Source organism: Maniola hyperantus, chromosome 12 (assembly GCF_902806685.2).
Source record: "Maniola hyperantus chromosome 12, iAphHyp1.2, whole genome shotgun sequence".
Taxonomy (NCBI): domain Eukaryota; kingdom Metazoa; phylum Arthropoda; class Insecta; order Lepidoptera; family Nymphalidae; genus Maniola; species Maniola hyperantus.
In genome coordinates this window covers 8270530-8289120 of record NC_048547.1, presented here as the reverse complement: position 1 = coordinate 8289120, position 18591 = coordinate 8270530, and the positions used below count along the sequence as shown (strand labels likewise).

Genomic DNA, 18591 nt, shown 5'->3' with positions numbered 1-18591 from the left:
CCTGTCTGCTAGCTTTTCACGGCCTATCTGTTAAACCGATTTTGATGAAATTTCTTAAAGAGGTAGGCATCCCGGGGAAGGACATAGGCGAAGGAAAGTCACGGGATTTCAAAAACCTAAACCCACGCGGACCAATTCACGGGTACCGTCTAGTATTATAAATGCGAAAGTTGTTTGACTGTTTGCTACCTTTCCACGGCCCATCCGTTTAACTGATTTTGACATTTGGTCCCGGTAAATCAAAGAGTTCTCACGGGATTAAAAAAAACTAAAATCCACGCGGATGAAGTCTGGGCATCATCTAGTTTTCCATATAATTTCTATATACTGTTGATGTGTTATAAAAAATAATGTATTTGATTGAATTATAGAATGTTGACGAAACCGGCAACGTTATCTTCCACCCGAAAGACTACAAGGAACCGATACTGTTCTCATTCCGCGCAAAGAATTTCTTCGGTAAGAAGAAGGCTGCAATCAGAGTCGAATTCGGAGAATGGTCGGATAAGTTCTCATTGGACGTTCCCGGAAGTTCAGGAGTCGTCACGTGCAAGAATGAGGGGAGGACTTATCAGGTTATACCAGAAATTATATTATCTTCTTCTTTTAAATATATAAAAGGACTGACTGGCTGACTGATCTATCAACGCACAGCTCAAACTACTGGACGGATCGGGCTGAAATTTGGCATGCAGATAGCTATTATGACGTAGGCATCCGCTAAGAGGGAATTTTTGAAAACTCAATAGGGGTTCGAAATTTGTGTGGTCCACGCGAACAAAGTTGCGAGCATAAGCTAGTTATTATATTAATTTCGTTTTGAGACGTTATCACAATAACAGTCATGCAATATTTATTTTTAGGTGGCAGTGACGAATCAACTGACGTTCAACAGTTTGACGAAGATGGTTATATTTACGCCGTTCTTCCTCATCATTAATGAATGCCCATTCCCGATTCAGTACCAAGAGTTTAACAGATCTGCAGATCCTTGGCAAGAGGTAAGGTATATTTTTTCATTTTTAACAGGCTTTTTTTAAATTCATAGACTAGCGCTTGGCTGCAAACAGACCTGGCCCCCAATTGTGTAAGAATAACCATTTCATGGCTATCGCAATCGTCAAGAAATTCTGCCCTTTGATTGGTTGATTCGCTGTCTACATTTTTCACAGCCAATCAAAGGGCAGAATTCTTGACGATTGCGATAGCCATGAAATGGTTATTCTTACACAATTGGGGGGCTGGTGGCAAGTGATTGTGGCGGTTGCCACAGTACAAACTAGATGGCGCTGTTCAATCGATGACGTAGTCCCGAACAAATGTACCGCCGACAGTACTCGCACTAACAGAGGACTATATAGGATGGAAGTTTCAAGATACAACCGTCGGCCCAGCTGGCGCTACCGAGCACAACCAACCGCTCGGTGGGAGATCTCCCCTTTGGTACGGTCAAGCCTGCACCTCGCTCCCGTACATGATAATGCTGCCTATGATGGAGCGCGCTTGCCTAGAAGATGCCTATCCATTCATGACTGAAGCTACACATATTAAAAATGAAGAGGAAAACTGATACCGGAAGGGCGTTCCATATCCGCGGGGTGATTACGTATGTCGCGACAGGCTTCCGACAGGTGTAAATCTCGCGATCATTGCTGTCAAACGTCACACGTAACAGCGGCTAGAGAGTCATAGCAATACCACAAAGCAAAATAAGAAGAGAGACAGCAAATGAACTGTCGCATTGCTACTGCTGTCGCGTTGCTGTCGCTACTGCAACGTTTTACGTGATCACCCCGCCGAGCGGTTCGAACTAGAAATGAATCAGAAGGCTTAATTTTTGAGACATTGCAATTTAATCATTTTGTACTGTTTAGGTGCAGCAAAACTCAAGTGCACCACTATGGCCTGTGGTCGAAAAGGAGGACAAATTATTGCTGCTAAGAGTGTCCGGCTCCACAGAAATAGCAGCACCCTTTCTCTACACCGAGCAACATTCCGTTTGCCTGAAGCTTAATAACGAGGTAAGATGCTTATGTTTTTGATTGATTAACGTTCGTTTATATATTCCAGACCTCATTTATTCGTATCCCTAAAAGAAAGAAAAAATATTTATTTACATAATTGTGTCATACGACACATTTATGTAAAATACTTTTAAAGTATGAGCTACTCCGGAGCTTCCATCACTAGAACAATTGCTCAGAGTAATAGTTATATCACTGACATAGTTCCGGTATTGATTGCAATTATTTCACTTACCGCCTATATCATTTTGAGAAATTCATCCAGTACCTAATGCGATGTCACTGTTTGAACTGTGTCAGAATCTTTTATAGTAGTGTCCTTTATCTTGATTGCTAAGATACATTTCACACATTAATAAATTTAAAAGAGTAAACTGGTGAATAGGCATCTTCTAGGTAAACGCGTCCCATCTTAGGCCACATCATCACTTTCCATCAGGTGCGATTGTGGTCAAGCGTTCACCTATAATGAATAAAATAAATTAAAAAAAAACATGTTTCGATCTGACCATTTGGTATGTCCGCAGTATGGCGGCCTGCACGTGGAGGTGCAGCTGAGCGAAGGCGGCACATACGTGACGGTGCGCCAGTACCGCGACGGGCACGCGCCGGCGCTGCTCGTCAACTACACGCAGCATAGCATCACCGTTTACGAGAAAGAAAACGTTAACGTCCGGTACGTATCCATTAGCGTGAAAATTCGCTATCTATATATTCCTTATATATATATAAGGAATATATAAGGAATAATATAATATAAATAATAATTACAAATAATAATAATTAAATTATTAATATATAAGGAAAAGCTGACTGACTGACTGATCTATCAACGCACAGCTCAAACTACCGTTCAGTTTCCAAATTTCAAATTACACGACAGGCTCGCGACAAGACGAGATGGCAAACCATATGTGAGCGCGCCTGACTCCCACTTAACCGGTTATTTGTTTCGCGTCAAAACCCGATTATGGTACTTTTTTTATAAGAATCCTGTTGTTTTCAGCCTGTTATTTCATGCCATTTTATTTTACAGAAAATTGCCTTCAATGAACCAAATGTTGTACACGTGGGAAAATCCTGCGGGTCCACGAATACTTTTGTTTGAGGGACACAAACGAAAAGAGATTGAAAATGACTTAAGAAAAGATGGTATCGGAGATTTTATGTAAGTGTTGTTAATAGAAAAATACCTATGAAAAAAAACGAATTGTCTTTTGATGTATATATACTTTATCTTGTAGGATTAACGAAACTAAACGTTTATGGTGGGTGTCCTTCCTGGACGGACTTCAACGAGTGATTCTTTTCACGGATGATCCAATTCTAGCGAGTGGAGCGCATACTTTTGGCGAGGCGGAACCCATAAATACTGAGTTTGTCCTCGCCATGCACGGGCTTGGACTTTCGCTCGTTAACGATCCCGAACTCACAGAGATTCTATATGTCAGCATATCTAAGTATGTATTCATTCTGCACTGTAAAACCTTATCAACCAAACAAACGCTTTGTCAAATTGTTGCTTAGTTAATTTTCATTTTCTACAACTTTTTATTAACACATTACAGTTCTGGTATTATATGGGAACAGTGCAAACTAGGTTCCCGACGGTACAAAAAAATCGAAGGACTAAAAGCAATGCAGATCGAGGAAGCGTATCAGAAATACCAAGCTGAGAAAATGGTTTCCGATAGCGGTAATGAAGTGTCACCACGCGTGAAAATTGATGACAAGACCGAGGTATGTCATGTACTCGAATAATATAGAGAGATGTATGTACGTATGTTTTGCCGATATTAATATATAGCAATTTTGTGGTTCGAAAATGGGGTTATATCATAATTCAGAACAATTAGTAGTAGGTCATAGGCTCCCTAAAGGTTTTTAAAAATATTAAGATGGATTTCCGCATGAGCGTCTATTCCGATGCACGCCCTTACCGGATGTGTGTGTCATGTGTGGTTTGCTGTTTTGTGTCGTAACAGAAAATGCGCCAATTTTTTTTTTCTGTCAGAATGCATGTTGAATAGTATGCGATGGAGGATTTAAAAAAACGGCAGGTTAGGCCCATATGCGTCCTTCATTATCATGATCAACCCATCGCCGGCTCACTACAGAGCACGGGTGTCCTCTCAGAGAAAAGGGTTTTGGCTACCAAATCTACCAATCAAGTCTACCAAGCTGGCCATGTGCGGATTGGTAGGCTTCACACACCTTTGAGAACATGGAGTCCTCACGATGTTTTCTTTCACTGTTAAAGCAAGTGATATTTATTATTTAATTACTTAAAACGCACTTAACTCCGAAAAAATTGATGCGCGTGCCCGGGATCGAACCTCCAACCTTCGATTAGAAGGTGGACGTCCTAACCACTAGGCTATCACAGCTTTATGCGTCCCAAAAGCGGTGTTGAGACACATTTCGGATGTTCAAACAATCAAGTTTTGGCCTCAAAAACTACAATTTTTTTTTAATATTATAAAAATTAAAGGTATTGTTTAGTAAATTACGAGAGCCAAAACACGATTGGCACAATTTGGCTAAATACAAAAAATCGCGAAGTTACGCATTTTTTACACGACCATTAGGAGAAAAACCAGATTTATTCGATTGATATAAAACACACTTCAATAAAATTTCGTATTTTCGTTCAACGTTTAATACACTAACAAGGGATTACGGTATTAATTTTATGGCAACAGAGCACATAGAATTGTAAATATAAATATTTATAAAAAGCGTGCAACAGATTTGCGCTCGGGCAGCCCAGACTACCGCTTCCGTCACCCGCAACTCATCTTAAAGAGCACCCGTGTACAACTTCAATCCCATATCGCCTTAATGTATATGATTTGTCAATATTCAGGTGGATTTCGATATAATGAGTATAATCCGTCCGCACGAGCGGATGATTCGACGCACGCACTCGCCGGGCTTGTGGGCGGTGCTAGGCCTCACTGCGCACTCGCGACGCCTGCACGCGCGCCTGTACCGCCTGCAGGTGGACCAGCAACTGCCGCTGCCCACCTTCCCCGTCATGCTGGCGCCCGTGCCGCCGCCCAAGTCCGTCGCCAACGACGACCCCGCCGGTACGTTTAATTATCTGATGAAGATCTTTTGAGATGAGCGACGGAACTTCTCAACTGGCAACAGCTGTTTACTCTTATTCCATACAATAGTTTAGTATTTTGTAGCGAATTCAAGTATTTTGTTGTTTTATAATTTACTTAGGTACTTAATAAATTGGTAGTAATGGTAGTTCTGTGTGAACAGGTACGAAGCCGTTCATCGAGGTGTCGATCGTGGAGCGCATGATGGAGCACAGCGCGGTGCGGCAGTACAAGTACTACAAGCTGCTGGTGCAGGAGTTCCACGTGAAGCTGGACATGGGGCTCGTCAACGCGCTCATGGGCATGTTCCCGCAGCGCGTGCCCACCGAGCAGGAGGCTGTAAGACCACACACGATCATTATTTACGAACACAACGAACAGCAAGCTTAATTCGCTATCGTCCCCAAAACAGACACATCTGTATTGTACAATGTGTAGCATGCAATCAATACTGCAGGTCCTCCCACTACTAAACATACAGGAAAAGCAAGCGACTTTTTTTTATTTACAGCTTAGCGTTTGGCTGCAATCAGATCTGCTGGCAAGTGATGATGCAGCCTAAGATGAAGCGTGCTTGCCTAGAAGATGCTTATTCACTCTTGACTTTAAAGTACCAAAATTAAAGAGGAAAACAGCTGATGCTGGAAGGGCGTTCCATATCCTAGCGGTTCTAATTATTATATACTAGCTTACGCCCGCGACTTCGTCCGCGTGTACTACATAAGTTTCAAACCCCTATTTTTCCCCCTTAGGATTTTCAATAATCATTTCTTAGCGGATGTCTACGTCATAATACCTATTTGCATGCCAAAACCCGATCCGTCCAGTAGTTTGAGCTGTGCGTTGATAGATCAGTCAGACAGTTAGGTTTTCCTTTTTATATATGACTACCGACCCGTAATAGTAGCTTTCTACTGGTGAAAGAATTTTCAAAATCGGTTCAATAGTTTCAGAGATTACCGTCTACAAACAAATTTACTAACTTTTACCTCTTAATAAGATTAGTATAGATTTTATTTTATTTTGCTTCTTTGCAGTTGGATGCCTTCCGACTCGATATAGAAAAAGCAAGACAACCATTAGAAGCGCTAGCGGCAATGGGCGCTGCTTCGGACATGAAAAACTTCTATGACAATTTACATTTGTCCCCACTGAAGGTATGTATCATCGCACCGACCTTTACATTGCTTTACCACCCTTAGGTTGAATAGCGTTTGCTTATGATAAAACTACAAGCTATATTTTCGCTTACCAAGACCTACATACATATTTATAAAAGTTTGAGCATTAGTGCAATTTTGATTTACTGGCAATGGTTGTCAAAAATGATAAAGCAATTTTATGAGTGACTACCTATCATCACTACCCATATTATAAATGCGAAAGTGTGTTTGTTTGTTGGTTTATTGGTTTGTTGGTTTGGCCTTCTATCACGTCGCAACGGAGCAACGGATCGACAGGATTTTTTGCATAAGTAAAGTTTAAGTCCTGGAGAGTGACATGGGGTACTTTTATCCCGGAAAATCAAAGAGTTCCCACGGGATTTTTTAAAACCTAAATCCACACGGATGAAGTCGCGGTCATCATCTAATCGTTCCATAAACAAGTAAATAATTGTTATCTTTTAAGATTTATTTTACTGTAGCCATTAAAATGGCATTAACTTTGTTTATACAGGTGTGCTATATATTTATCTCTGCTGTTATTATTTGTTAGGTTCACGTGTCATTTTCACTGGGTGGAGCGACGCAACTGCCTACATTCGTTGGCACTGTACTTCAGAGCATAGGCGTCACGTTGACTGATATGAACGATGTTGTATTCAAGTGAGTATTTGTTTTGTGATTCGGCTCCTTGCAATCTCATAACTATAATTAATATAATGAACAATATGCTATAAGTTTCCGGAGGGAAAACTATGAAAGTACTTTTTGATCTGTTTAATGGCCGAAATTATTTAATCAATCTATCTGTCTACAAAAATATAAAAAAGCACTGAATTGAGAACCTCCTTCTTTTTTGGAAGTCAGTTAAAAATTGACTATGCAATGTCCGCGACAGGTTGAGATAGCAATCGGGGTATGAGGCGGAGGGACTCTCCGCATAAACGCACCGGGTTAGCGCGGGGCGAGGCGTTACCTCCCCGATTGCCATATTGACCTATCGCCTATTATAAATGTTAAGGCGTAGATTTTTTTCTAATACTGATGCTACTTTTGTCCTATAGGCTGTCATATTACGAAAGGAATTACGAGTTCTTGTCACAAAAGGAGTTAATCGCTCAAGTACAGAGTCACTACACGGGGCAAGCGTTGAAACAGCTTTACGTGCTCGTGCTAGGCCTCGACGTGATCGGCAACCCCTACGGACTGGTTGTTGGACTGAAGAAGGGCGTTGAAGATCTCTTTTATGAGCCATTCCAGGTTAGTATATGCATTTTTGCAAATATGTTGTAAACTCCAGATAGGTAAAGCTCAACAACATGGTATTTGGCAGGTTTTTAAAAACTGTTCTACGTTGATCACTGATGTCTAAGGACTCTATAGAAAATGTATATTTTACGTTCCGTTACAAGAAAAACGAAAACAAAAAATATTATTTAAATATCTCGCGAAAACGCTTTCCAGACGATATGGCGCCTCATACGTCATTGTGACGTCACCTGCTCGTAAACTTTGGTTGTTGACTACTGTTGAGACTACGAGTTTACAAGCAGTTGACGTCATCGACCACTCGGACAATCGCAGCTTCATCCGCGTTGCTTTAGGTTTTATAAAAATCCAGTCGGAATTTTTAAACTTTCGAGATAAAAAATGCCTTTACCTGTGTTCTGGTTGCAAGCTATCTCTTCCAAATAGATGATGCCTAGACTTCATCCACGTATATTTAGATTATTAAAATTCCGTGGGAAGTCTTTAATGTTCTGTGAGAAAAGGTCCTTCACCGGGATGCAAACTATCTTTGTAGAATATTCCCTCAAAATTGGTTCTATAGATGAGCTGCAAAAAGGTAGCAGCATCGCATTTATAATATTAGTATAGATTTTGTGGTCAGGATTACTTGATCGAAAGTGTGCGTTGTGTGATGTAGGGCGCGATCCAAGGGCCTGGAGAGTTCGCGGAAGGTTTAATGTTGGGCGTGCGCTCGCTGGTGGGACACACGGTGGGCGGCGCGGCGGGCGCGGTGTCGCGCATCACCGGCGCCATGGGACACGGCCTCGCTGCGCTGTCGCTGGACAAGGTGAGCTTTTTGTGATGTAGGGCGCGATTCAAGGGCTGATGCTGGGCGTGTACTTGAGGACACTTTTACTATGCATTACAAAAAAGAGGTCATAAATACAGTGACTAGTAAGTAAGTTAGAAAAGTAAAGACTCAAGTATAACGCTCACAGACAATTGGGTGGCGCTTAGGCTCGACTTCTTTTTTATCAACTTTCAGCTTATTTAATTCCGCGTGCGACGCTCTCATACTTCGCTAGCCCTTCGACTATTTTACGGCGTTTTAGCTTCATTGCTATCTTTGCCATTTAACGCGTAAAAGTTAAATTTTTATCGTGATCGCTAATACTTCTCAAAAAAAGTTGTTCTGGTCATTATTGCGATGAAAATCTAAAGTTACTTAGAAAGTTACATTACATTTAAGATGATTTTTTATGAACCTACATAATTATTTCGATTGTACAGGATTACCAACGGCGTAGAAGAGATAACATTAACAAACCACCGACCAACTTGCAGGAAGGTCTCGCCAGAAGTGGAAAGGGTCTCGTAATGGTATGTTTTTTTTTCATTTTGACAATGCTTATTTATAATTGTAATTACTACATATCAGGGCTTTTACTGTAGTGTAAGTTCCAGGTTAATAAACTTGATATTGCATTTGTTAAATCTGTTTGCCTGTCCATACTTGTGAAAGATTTCTACCAACGCACATGTCACGTTAGTTTAAAAAGGGGGTTTACACTGCTAGTATTTATCCGAAAGATTCAGTTCATAAAAATAAGTGTAAAATATTGAAACTATTGCTTCTGATGTTTGCGTAATAAGGTTCACCTTACAATCTCTTGAGAGTGGATTTTAATTTAGACTTTTACTATGCTTCTGTGCAGTAGCTTCAAGCCTTGACTACTGATAAAACTGACTTTGACGAACACAGGGCGTGGTGGACGGAGTGACAGGCGTGTTCACAAAGCCGTTTGAGGGCGCTCGGGACCAGGGCGTGGAAGGGTTCTTTAAGGGGCTGGGCGTGGGTGCCGTAGGCCTCGTGGCGCGACCTACAGCAGGCGTCGTTGATTTCGCTTCGGGGTCGTTCGATGCCGTCAAAAGGTGATAGCAAACTGTGCATGCCTGTTTTGCATGTTGCCTTGGTCTTTTCGGCCTAAATTACTTTTTGTACTTGTTTGCGTGGATGTTAAGCTGCGTATCCTCTATAATCGCACACTAACTTTGCTCCATACATCTGCAACTGTTCTAACGGTGAACGGTGGTTCTAACCTTAAGCTGAGTTTTCACGGGTAGAACGACTTAGTCGTTCAACTGATAATAATCGACCGTGTATACAATATTCCGACGAAGTCGTTCGACTTTAGTTCCAATTCGACTAATGTATATATAAATACTTTTTGCTTTCGATGCATTACCTACTTGGTCGATACTCGCGCACTGTTTCTATTAGATCAGTTAGAAAAATGCGGAGCAAAGTCAAGTGTACGAACCCAGAGGATACTCAGCTTTGGCGGGCTTTTCAACTTTTGCTCTAATACTCTATACTCTATAGACTATGGGGGCTTTAAAAGGATGAATGCATTTTATTTTTTATATTTGGTATGGTGTTACTATATTATGCTTGCTTTATTAACTAGAAAATAAAAGCTTCTAAGTATTATTACAATAATAAATCATATGTTTTATCAGTATGGTTTTCATATTAATCAGATTTTTTTTGAGTTAGCTGGAAACCGTTTACGGGTCAACAGACTTCATGTTGATAGGTAAGGCAGATTCGGCATAAGTCTTGAAGTTTTTATGATCAGTAGTTTCAGTATATATTACGAAATGTTTAATTATTTTGTTTTGGCAGAAGCACATCGCGCAGATATAACTTTTTAATTTAGAACATTTGACATGTTTAAAGTTTAAACACAACCAAATCAATATGGTGGATATTATGACGGATAAATATACGCCAAGAAAAATACATTATCTAGATATGACAAATGTATTGAGTTTGGTATCTAGGCCCCGAAAATATTTAGGCAGAAAAAAGTTATCTAGAAAAGGTACTTCATTAAAAAATCTGTCACAGAGGGACGGTCAGATTTCGTCGTCATTATTTGGGTTTTAGTTTTTGTGCCTGTTTTTGTAAATATGAAGGGTATGCAATGCTTCGATGCTTGTACAACCTGCCAAAGTTAACTTGAAACTTTTCTCGGATAACGTAAGGGGCCGCAGTTAAGTCACTTCAAAAAATAGTGTTTTTGAACTAGTGCGTGAATATTTAATATATTGGTGCAAATAAAGTAAAAAATAAATTATTCTAAAATTATAGTCTGTGTCACTCAGGGTGTCGTAAGGATTTTAATTAAATGATACCCCATACATACATGAACCATGAAAACATTCTTCCACACTGTTCCAAAAACTCCTTTTTTTGGGCAGTTGTGTAAAAAGCAAACTAAGTAATTAGTTCCGCTCGGGTGTCAAGTTAACTTAGCTAGGTTGTAAGCAGTGCATGCTATTTTCGCTTGTGCGAGTGTAGCTGCACTGGTGTGCGGTAGGGCGTAGTGGAGGGCGTGCGCGGCGTGGTGACGCGGCCGCTGGCGGGCGCGCAGGAGGGCGGCGCCAGCGGCTTCGTGCGCGGCCTGGGCCACGGCGCCATCGGACTAGTCGTGCGACCGGTCGGCGGATTCGTCGACTTTACCTCCGGCCTTCTCACCTCTGTTCGAAGGTTCTCAATGAAAATCACCTTTAGAAGTAAGCTTTAGGACATGTAGGTAAAACGAGTAAGTAGTAGTTTGGATAGTGTCGAGTACTGTGTACGAAGTAGTGTAGGGCCGATTTTTCAATCGACAAAAAATATTTTACTGATAGTAGGGGAGAGGCTAAATACGGATTTACTCGAGCGTCGTGGGGACCTATTGGATTGTGAAGATTAGGTGCTAAAAAGGAAAAGGTTATTTGAAGTATGCTCATTTACTGGTGGGGGAGAGCGTTTAGGTACAGGTTTCCAAAATGTAAAAAAAATAGTTACAAAGAAATACTCGAGCGCTTCAAATATTAATAGTGTATGTACCCTACGTGTTTCTATTATCGGAAAAATATTAATCTGCCGGTTTGCATAGTTTTGTTAGGTTGTTTAGTTAGGTTGGTGGGAGGTGGTCGTAGGAAGGAGTAGAAGAGGGCGCTCTATCTGAGGCTGCATCATTACTTGCTACCAGGGGGCCTAACATGCGCCCCGCGAGAAAATTTTGTCTACGCATTATCTCGTGTTTCTTCATACAAATAAGACGAGTAAATGCGTAGACAAAATTTTCTCGTGGTGCGCATGTTAGCCTAACAGGTCTAGTTGCAGCCAAGCGCGAGTCTTTAAATTAAAAAAAAAGAAAATAGAACCAAACCCTACCATGAGGAATAAATTTGACGTTTTACCAGTTATTATACCTAGCTATTGGCACAGTCTGTTAAAATGTCAATTTTTCCACCAATTAAAGTATGTTTATTTGAAGATTGAAAAATCAGCGCGTAGTCGTAGTAATAAATAAACTGTAATGAATACGTATTTTATTATAGATTTAAATTGGCGGTCCATGTTTTTAGTAAATCCGATTTAAAATATGCTGGTTAGGTATGTGCCGTTTACCCACCTTTGTGTTGTTTGTTTAATATTTAAATACATCGTTATTCCTCCTACTTTCTTTATGTTAATTGTTAATTATGATATTTACTGTGTGTTATTATTGACGAAGAAAAAGTCACGTAGTGTTTATATTGTTTTAATCATTAATATTGTTGTTTATACATAGTTGTGCTAATTTGAAATCACATTGTTAAGTAGTTGTCATACTAATCACGCTTGACTGGTATTAGAAATAATCTATATATTATATCAATTCTAGGTATGTATACTAAATATTTGTTATGGTGTGGTCCCAACTCCCACTGTGCGAACGTTTTTAGTTTGGACAAGTTTGGCGAAAGTTCGGCAAACGGCAAATCTTCTACCCAGTTGCCAGTGTAGCCACCACATTCAGGATTCGGCAAATGTTGTAGACTAAGAATACCAATTTTGAGGAGGGTTCGAGTCACTCCTTGAGGTTGAATTGAGGATTTGTCGAATGTTTGCTAATGGGGCCACACCATTATGAATCAGAAAGTCTTATATTTTTAAAAAGAAAACTACTGAACCAATTTTTCTAAAATCTATTATTATTTATATATATATACAAAACATAACATTCTTAATATTTTAACACAAATAATATGTAATATGTAATATTTTTTATAGGGTTGGGATCTACAATGCGGTGCGGTTCCCACAAAATTCTTAGCTCGGTCCTGGAACCGGAAGCGGCAACGATTGCTTTGCCACCACGAACCAGTGCTTTATCCATTTGTATTACATGCTTATTTTATTGTGTGTGATCTCTGAAATAAATTGAATGGTCTATCCTTTCTGCGGGGAACATAGTAAAAGGGTTTTGAGACAAGAACTAAATTGACATTTAGACATGTCAATTTAGTTTAGAGATTTTATATAACCAAGTAAGCACTATCGTTATGTAAATGTATTAGGGCGGCGGACCTGTCGGAGGAGGTGACAAAACGCCGGGCGGCGCGCTACCTGGCGCCCGACGCCGGCGTGCGACCGTACTCCCGCCTGCAGGCTGAGGGCTACAAGATGCTGTTCGAGCTGGAAAAGGTAACGTAATGTGTACCAGGGTGGTGCTGAAGCCTCTCACTGACCTGAAGGCTAAGATGCTGTTCGAGTTGTAAAATGAAAGGCACTACGCACCAGGGCCGTGTTGACGCCTCTCACTGACCCGAAGGCTAAGATGCTGTTCAAGCTGGAATAGGTAAGGTAATACGTACCAGGGCGGTGCTGAAGCCTCTTACTGACCTGAAGGCTAAGATGCTGTTTGAGTTGTAAAAGGAAAGGCACTACGCACCAGGGCCGTGTTGACGCCTCTCACTGACCCGAAAGCTGATGCTGTTCAAGCTGGAATAGGTAAGGTAATACGTACCAGGGCGGTGCTGAAGCCTCTCACTGACCCGAAGATTAAGATGCTGTTCGAGTTGTAAAAGGAAAGGTTGCACTTCGCACCAGGGTGGTGTTGACGCCTCTTTCTTACCCGAAGGCTACAAAATGCTGTTCGCGCTGGAAAAGATAACGCAATATGTACTAGGGCGGTGCTGAACCTCTCACTGACCCGAAGGCTAAGACGCTGTTCGAGCTGGAAAAGTTTTAGCGGTAGATTCATTACTACCGTCAACTACTACAACTTCGTCTTAACTTTAGGTTTAATGTTTAATAACTTTAAAATCCCGTGAGATCTTACAAGTTAGCCTTTGATTTCGATCTCACCTGCTGGTAAGTGACGGTGCAATCTAAGATGGAAGCGGGCTAACTTGGAAGGGGCTATGCCAGTTTCATTAAACCCATGCCCCCTCTTCGGTTTCTATTCGCATTGTCTTGGAACGCTAAATCGCTTGGCGGCACGACTTCGCAAGTAGGGTGGTAACTAGCCACACCTGAAGCCTCCCAGCAGACCAAACAAATTAGAAATTGTAAACTCTTGCTCCTGCCGGGAATCGAATCCGGCACCTCCCATTTATAACACAGCGTTCACTTACTGCGCTAGGAAAGTCATCAGAACTCTTTAATTTTCCAAGACCAAAATCTTCTTTCCCGAGATGCAAGCTATCTCTGTACCAAACGTTAAAATTTGTTAAACGAATGGGCTGTGAAAAGCTAGTTAATAGACAAACTCACCTTCGCATTTGTAATATTAGTATTGATGTAATTTTGGATCATATAAGGTACTTAAATTTGACAGTAATTTAATGTATTTAATTAATGTTTAGGGTAAATTCGTCAGCACCGATACGTACGAGGCGCACGTGTGGGTGATCCCGGGCAAGGAGGTAGTCATGTGTACGAACAAAAGGCTACTTTACCTCGAAAAGAATAATGTTTTCGGCGGATGGCAGGTAGGAATTATTGGAATCAATCATTTCTTAGTTTTAATAAAGAAGGCCTTTTGAATTACTAACTTATTAATATTTATTGTCTGATTTTTTGTCAAAATAATGATAATCATATTTTAACAGTTTTTGCACAAAAAATCTTTCAAACCTATTTTTTTTAAACTAAATAGGGATACGCTTCACTGCAATCACACCAAAGTAGGTGATGATGTAACCTAAGGTGGTATGCGCCTGCCTAGAAGGTGCCTGAAGAAAGAAGAGTAACAGCCGCACTCAGAGTCGCTAATCGTTACTTAAGTCAATCTTAAGTAACGATTAGCGATAAAATGAGACAGATTTATGTGAGAGATATAGCTCTGTCTCGTTTTAACTAAACTTAAGTAACGATTAAGCGACTCTGAGTGCGGCTGTTAATACTCTTATTTTAAAGGTCGCAATATTAAAATTACTCTTGAATAAAACTAAACTAAAACTATTAAAAGCAATTGCGGGAATTCAAGAAAATATACATTAAGCATGATTTGGAATTTTTCAACCCCAATATTCGATTTCATGTTAAATCTGATGAAAATTAACAGCTACTCTATATAAACGAATGTAATAGATCGTGTGGACGTACCTGTGGTCGGAGATACCCGAGGTGCCGACGGCGGTCGCGAAAGGCGTCTACATCCCGACCGCCAAGAGGAAGGTGCTGGGAATGTTCCCCAGCTCGGGCTCCGGCAAGGTGATATTCCTATACGACGAGCAGCAGAAGCGCTTTCTGCTGGCGCAGTGCGGGCGCCTCATGCGCCCACGTTGACAAGAGCCCGTGGAAAGGATGACCGCGGCCGACTGGCTGGGGGAGTTCTTTCTACTTATATTCGATTGTCGCACCGCGCTGCTTGCCGTCGCCTATCACCTTAACATGCACCACTTGAATCCGAAAGGCTTTCGCTGACTTTTCGATCGAAGCTGCCCTCCTTACGATATAGAACTCGTCCAAACTTCGGTAGATAATGTACTAGATAAGGTAGACAAAAACTGTCCGTAAAAAAATTGTTGGCACCCATAATTACTTGTATTTTCTGAAAAACGTTCCAACCCACTAGTCGAAATATAGAGCTTGGTTGACGATTACGGTAAAATGACATGCCGCATCACAAAATAAATATCCAGGTTATAATCAGGACCGTAATCACCTAGCTACTTAATCAGTTTTTTTTATAATCGATATTTTAATTATGACTTGTAGGTTGGAATGTTTTCAAAAAATACTTCCAATTGCAAAACCAGTATTTTTTTGTAATTTTCATTCATTCCTCTGTTAAAGTTTATCATAGGTAAGTACAAACTCAAAATGGTAAATTTTTCTATGGGCTGCACATCTAGTACCTACCTACATTATTGATTGAAAAATTTAGGCCTTATCAGTATGAGAGCTAAAAGCTTTGTATAAAATTTTCGATGCTTACCGCAGAGCGTTGAAAAGCCAATACTGGTGCCATTAAAAAGTGACGTGTTTTAAAAGCGCTGGCGTGTCAATAGATGCATATTTTCCTATTGTTGAATTTGCTATGCTTTCTTTAACGCGCGATAAAAAGCTCTCGGGGCAATCAAGGTTTCATCAGCGACAGGTCAATTTGTTGCAAAAGTATTGCATTCTTTTATATTACTTTATTCGTATGATTTAGATTTTATGAGGTGTACTATGGATCTCGCGAAAAGAGCTTGTGGAGATTTTACTAATCTTAGCGCATGCGCGCTACAAGCTGGCAATCCAGAAAACGTAAATTTGCTTTGTTTAATAAAAAAATTCGACTAAAGCAAGAAACTAAATTTTAACTAAGACAGCAAGAGCTATCTTTTTATTTTACTGATCGGGTTCGAACCTAGTCGGACTTACGTCGTAACAATCTATACTTATTACTTATGCTATCATTTATTGAATATACCGCATTGTATGGAGCGGGTTGTCTAAACGTTATTATTTCACAAAATCTTTATTGTATAACTGTAGTAAATACAAATACATGACGTTATATCATACAATACTTATTTATATTTAAATAATAATGATTTGACATAATTATAGCTAATGGATATGGAAAGTGGCCATATTTTTACGTTATTTTTGTCTGCTTACGCAGTCCTCTCAAATTTTTTAGTGAAGACTTATAAGTATTAGGGTTAATACTCAAATTACCTCACAAACTGGAATACTACTAACTTTTATTATAGTATAAAATTTTCCTTATGTTTGTCGTTAAGTTGTTTCCAACAATAACGCATTTAATGGTAATTAAGTGTAAATGGTTATATACAATACACCAGCTAGCAGTTTATAAAATAGGTAACCAGTATTCTAAGGTTATCTGCACTTTGGACGCAAATTTGTATCTTACGTGAACATAATATGAATACTGGTCATACGAAGTGATAACTTGATTAACTTGATCCCACAAATATTTGCGTCCGTAAACCAAGTTAATAAATTTTTCTACATCTTCAAGTTAATCATTTTTTATGTTCAACGTAAGAAAGTATTCGTATATTTAAAAATTCTAGTAAGTTTGGATTGTTTTCGGACGTCGGAACTACACGCATGTATACGCACGAGTCAAATTCGTACCAAAACGCATCCAAAGTGAAGTCAGCCTGGTTATTGTTAATCGAAACGAGATGTGTCACGACAAAAACTAAGTAGGTACATATTCAAAAGATTTCAGATAGGTAATCATGATTAAAAATAGATTTTAAATTAAATGATTAAAAACTACTCGAATCAAGTGATACAATCTCTTATCGTTAAATATTATTCATTCATAATAATATTAATTGCTAATATTATGAACGCGAAAGTGTGTCTGCTTGTCTGTTTGTTACCTTTCACGGCCTATCCGCCTGATCGATTTTTATGAAATTTGATATAGAGATAGCTTGCATCCCCCGTACTATGGATACATAGGCTACTTTCTGTCCCGGAAAATTAAAGAGTTTCCACAGGATGTTTAAAAAACCCAAATCCAAGCAGCGGGAATAATTTCATTAGGTATTCATTGATAAATTAATAATAATTGATCTGTTAGTAGGTTTCACCCATTCTTATCAGTGCCTTACGACCATTGCGAATATAGGATGTTACCTAGATTCAATCTTTTACATAATAATATGAGATGTTTAAATTTGTTGATGAGTATCAACGCTGAAAGTGATTTAAGTTCTGAGAATCTGTTATGTTGTTGGCAAATTTTATTACTGTGTTACCTTTACGGTATTAAAAATAAATTCATTCTGTAGTGGTGCTTACTCTCGTCTCTGACTCGTAATTATGTGCGTTTGTAGTAGTGAGTTTATTTCTAATACCGTTAGAGTTTAGTGATCCGATGTTATAAAGCAATTTAATGGTGAGGCTAACTGAGCCTGTATAGAACGTTTTAATTGCATGGTGTGCGATTTCTTCCTTGTAAAACTATATTTTTGATATTATGTGCCTATAATCTATATTGAAAGGCGTATTCAGGTCACTTTTAGGCCCGGTATCCACTGCGAAGCGAAGATGTGTTCAGCTGACTAATCGAATTATTATTGATAGATTGGTTTGTTAAACATATCACCGCCCATCTCTGCTTTGGCTGATACCGGGCTTGAGGGAACGTAGCGTTTCGACAAACAAAATACGCGGTATATTGACATTGACCTGAGTATGGCTCATTGGTGTTTATAAAACTAAATAAAATTTTATATTTAATCTATTATTGCTTTTCGCACTTTACTTATTTCTAATGTATTTTTCGTCTTATCAGAAGCTAATTATGTATAGCTCTTTTTGATTAATATTAAATAATTTGAAGTAAACAGACTGTGTTTTTATACACCTGATGTAGAAATCACTTTCTAATATTTAATTTAAAATTCGTTTTGACACAGACTTATGGCCCTGATATAAATCTCTCATTTTAACTCTAACAACCTATGCTCTATAGAAGGGTTGTTGCGGACGCGAATATTTTGACATTCGTGGAAGCGGATGCGGATGTCTGGATTAATACGAATGTATGAATGCTGGACGCATTTGCAGATGCGGATGCGAATATCCGTAACACCCCTGCTTTAAAGAGGTTAGTACTAGAAAACGTAGATCTCCGCCTCACCCTTACTTTTCCTTGGAACAGGTTTGCCACGTCTCACACCATGCATTAATAGAGTCACGAAATCGTATAATATTTTCTAGCTCGTAATATTATGATCATCTTCTTAAGGGGGCCTGTACAC

General features: G+C 39.6%; 1 protein-coding gene across 3 annotated transcripts in view; it reads left to right on the top strand.

Moving 5' to 3' along the window:
- Positions 1-18174, top strand: part of Vps13 (vacuolar protein sorting 13C) — a 57083-nt gene extending 38909 nt beyond the window's left edge. For all 3 annotated transcript variants that reach the window (XM_034974315.2, XM_069502085.1, XM_034974314.2), the window contains 18 exons: positions 372-575; positions 864-1001; positions 1875-2021; positions 2552-2700; positions 3061-3192; positions 3269-3484; positions 3593-3764; positions 4891-5113; positions 5298-5473; positions 6172-6291; positions 6851-6960; positions 7362-7557; positions 8225-8374; positions 8818-8907; positions 9290-9459; positions 12925-13051; positions 14215-14340; positions 14942-18174. In XM_034974315.2, the coding sequence (XP_034830206.1) occupies positions 372-575; positions 864-1001; positions 1875-2021; positions 2552-2700; positions 3061-3192; positions 3269-3484; positions 3593-3764; positions 4891-5113; positions 5298-5473; positions 6172-6291; positions 6851-6960; positions 7362-7557; positions 8225-8374; positions 8818-8907; positions 9290-9459; positions 12925-13051; positions 14215-14340; positions 14942-15139 (2844 nt within the window). In that variant the 3' untranslated portion in view covers positions 15140-18174. The remainder of the gene's footprint in view (positions 1-371; positions 576-863; positions 1002-1874; positions 2022-2551; positions 2701-3060; positions 3193-3268; positions 3485-3592; positions 3765-4890; positions 5114-5297; positions 5474-6171; positions 6292-6850; positions 6961-7361; positions 7558-8224; positions 8375-8817; positions 8908-9289; positions 9460-12924; positions 13052-14214; positions 14341-14941) is intronic.
- The last annotated feature ends 417 nt before the right edge of the window (positions 18175-18591 follow it).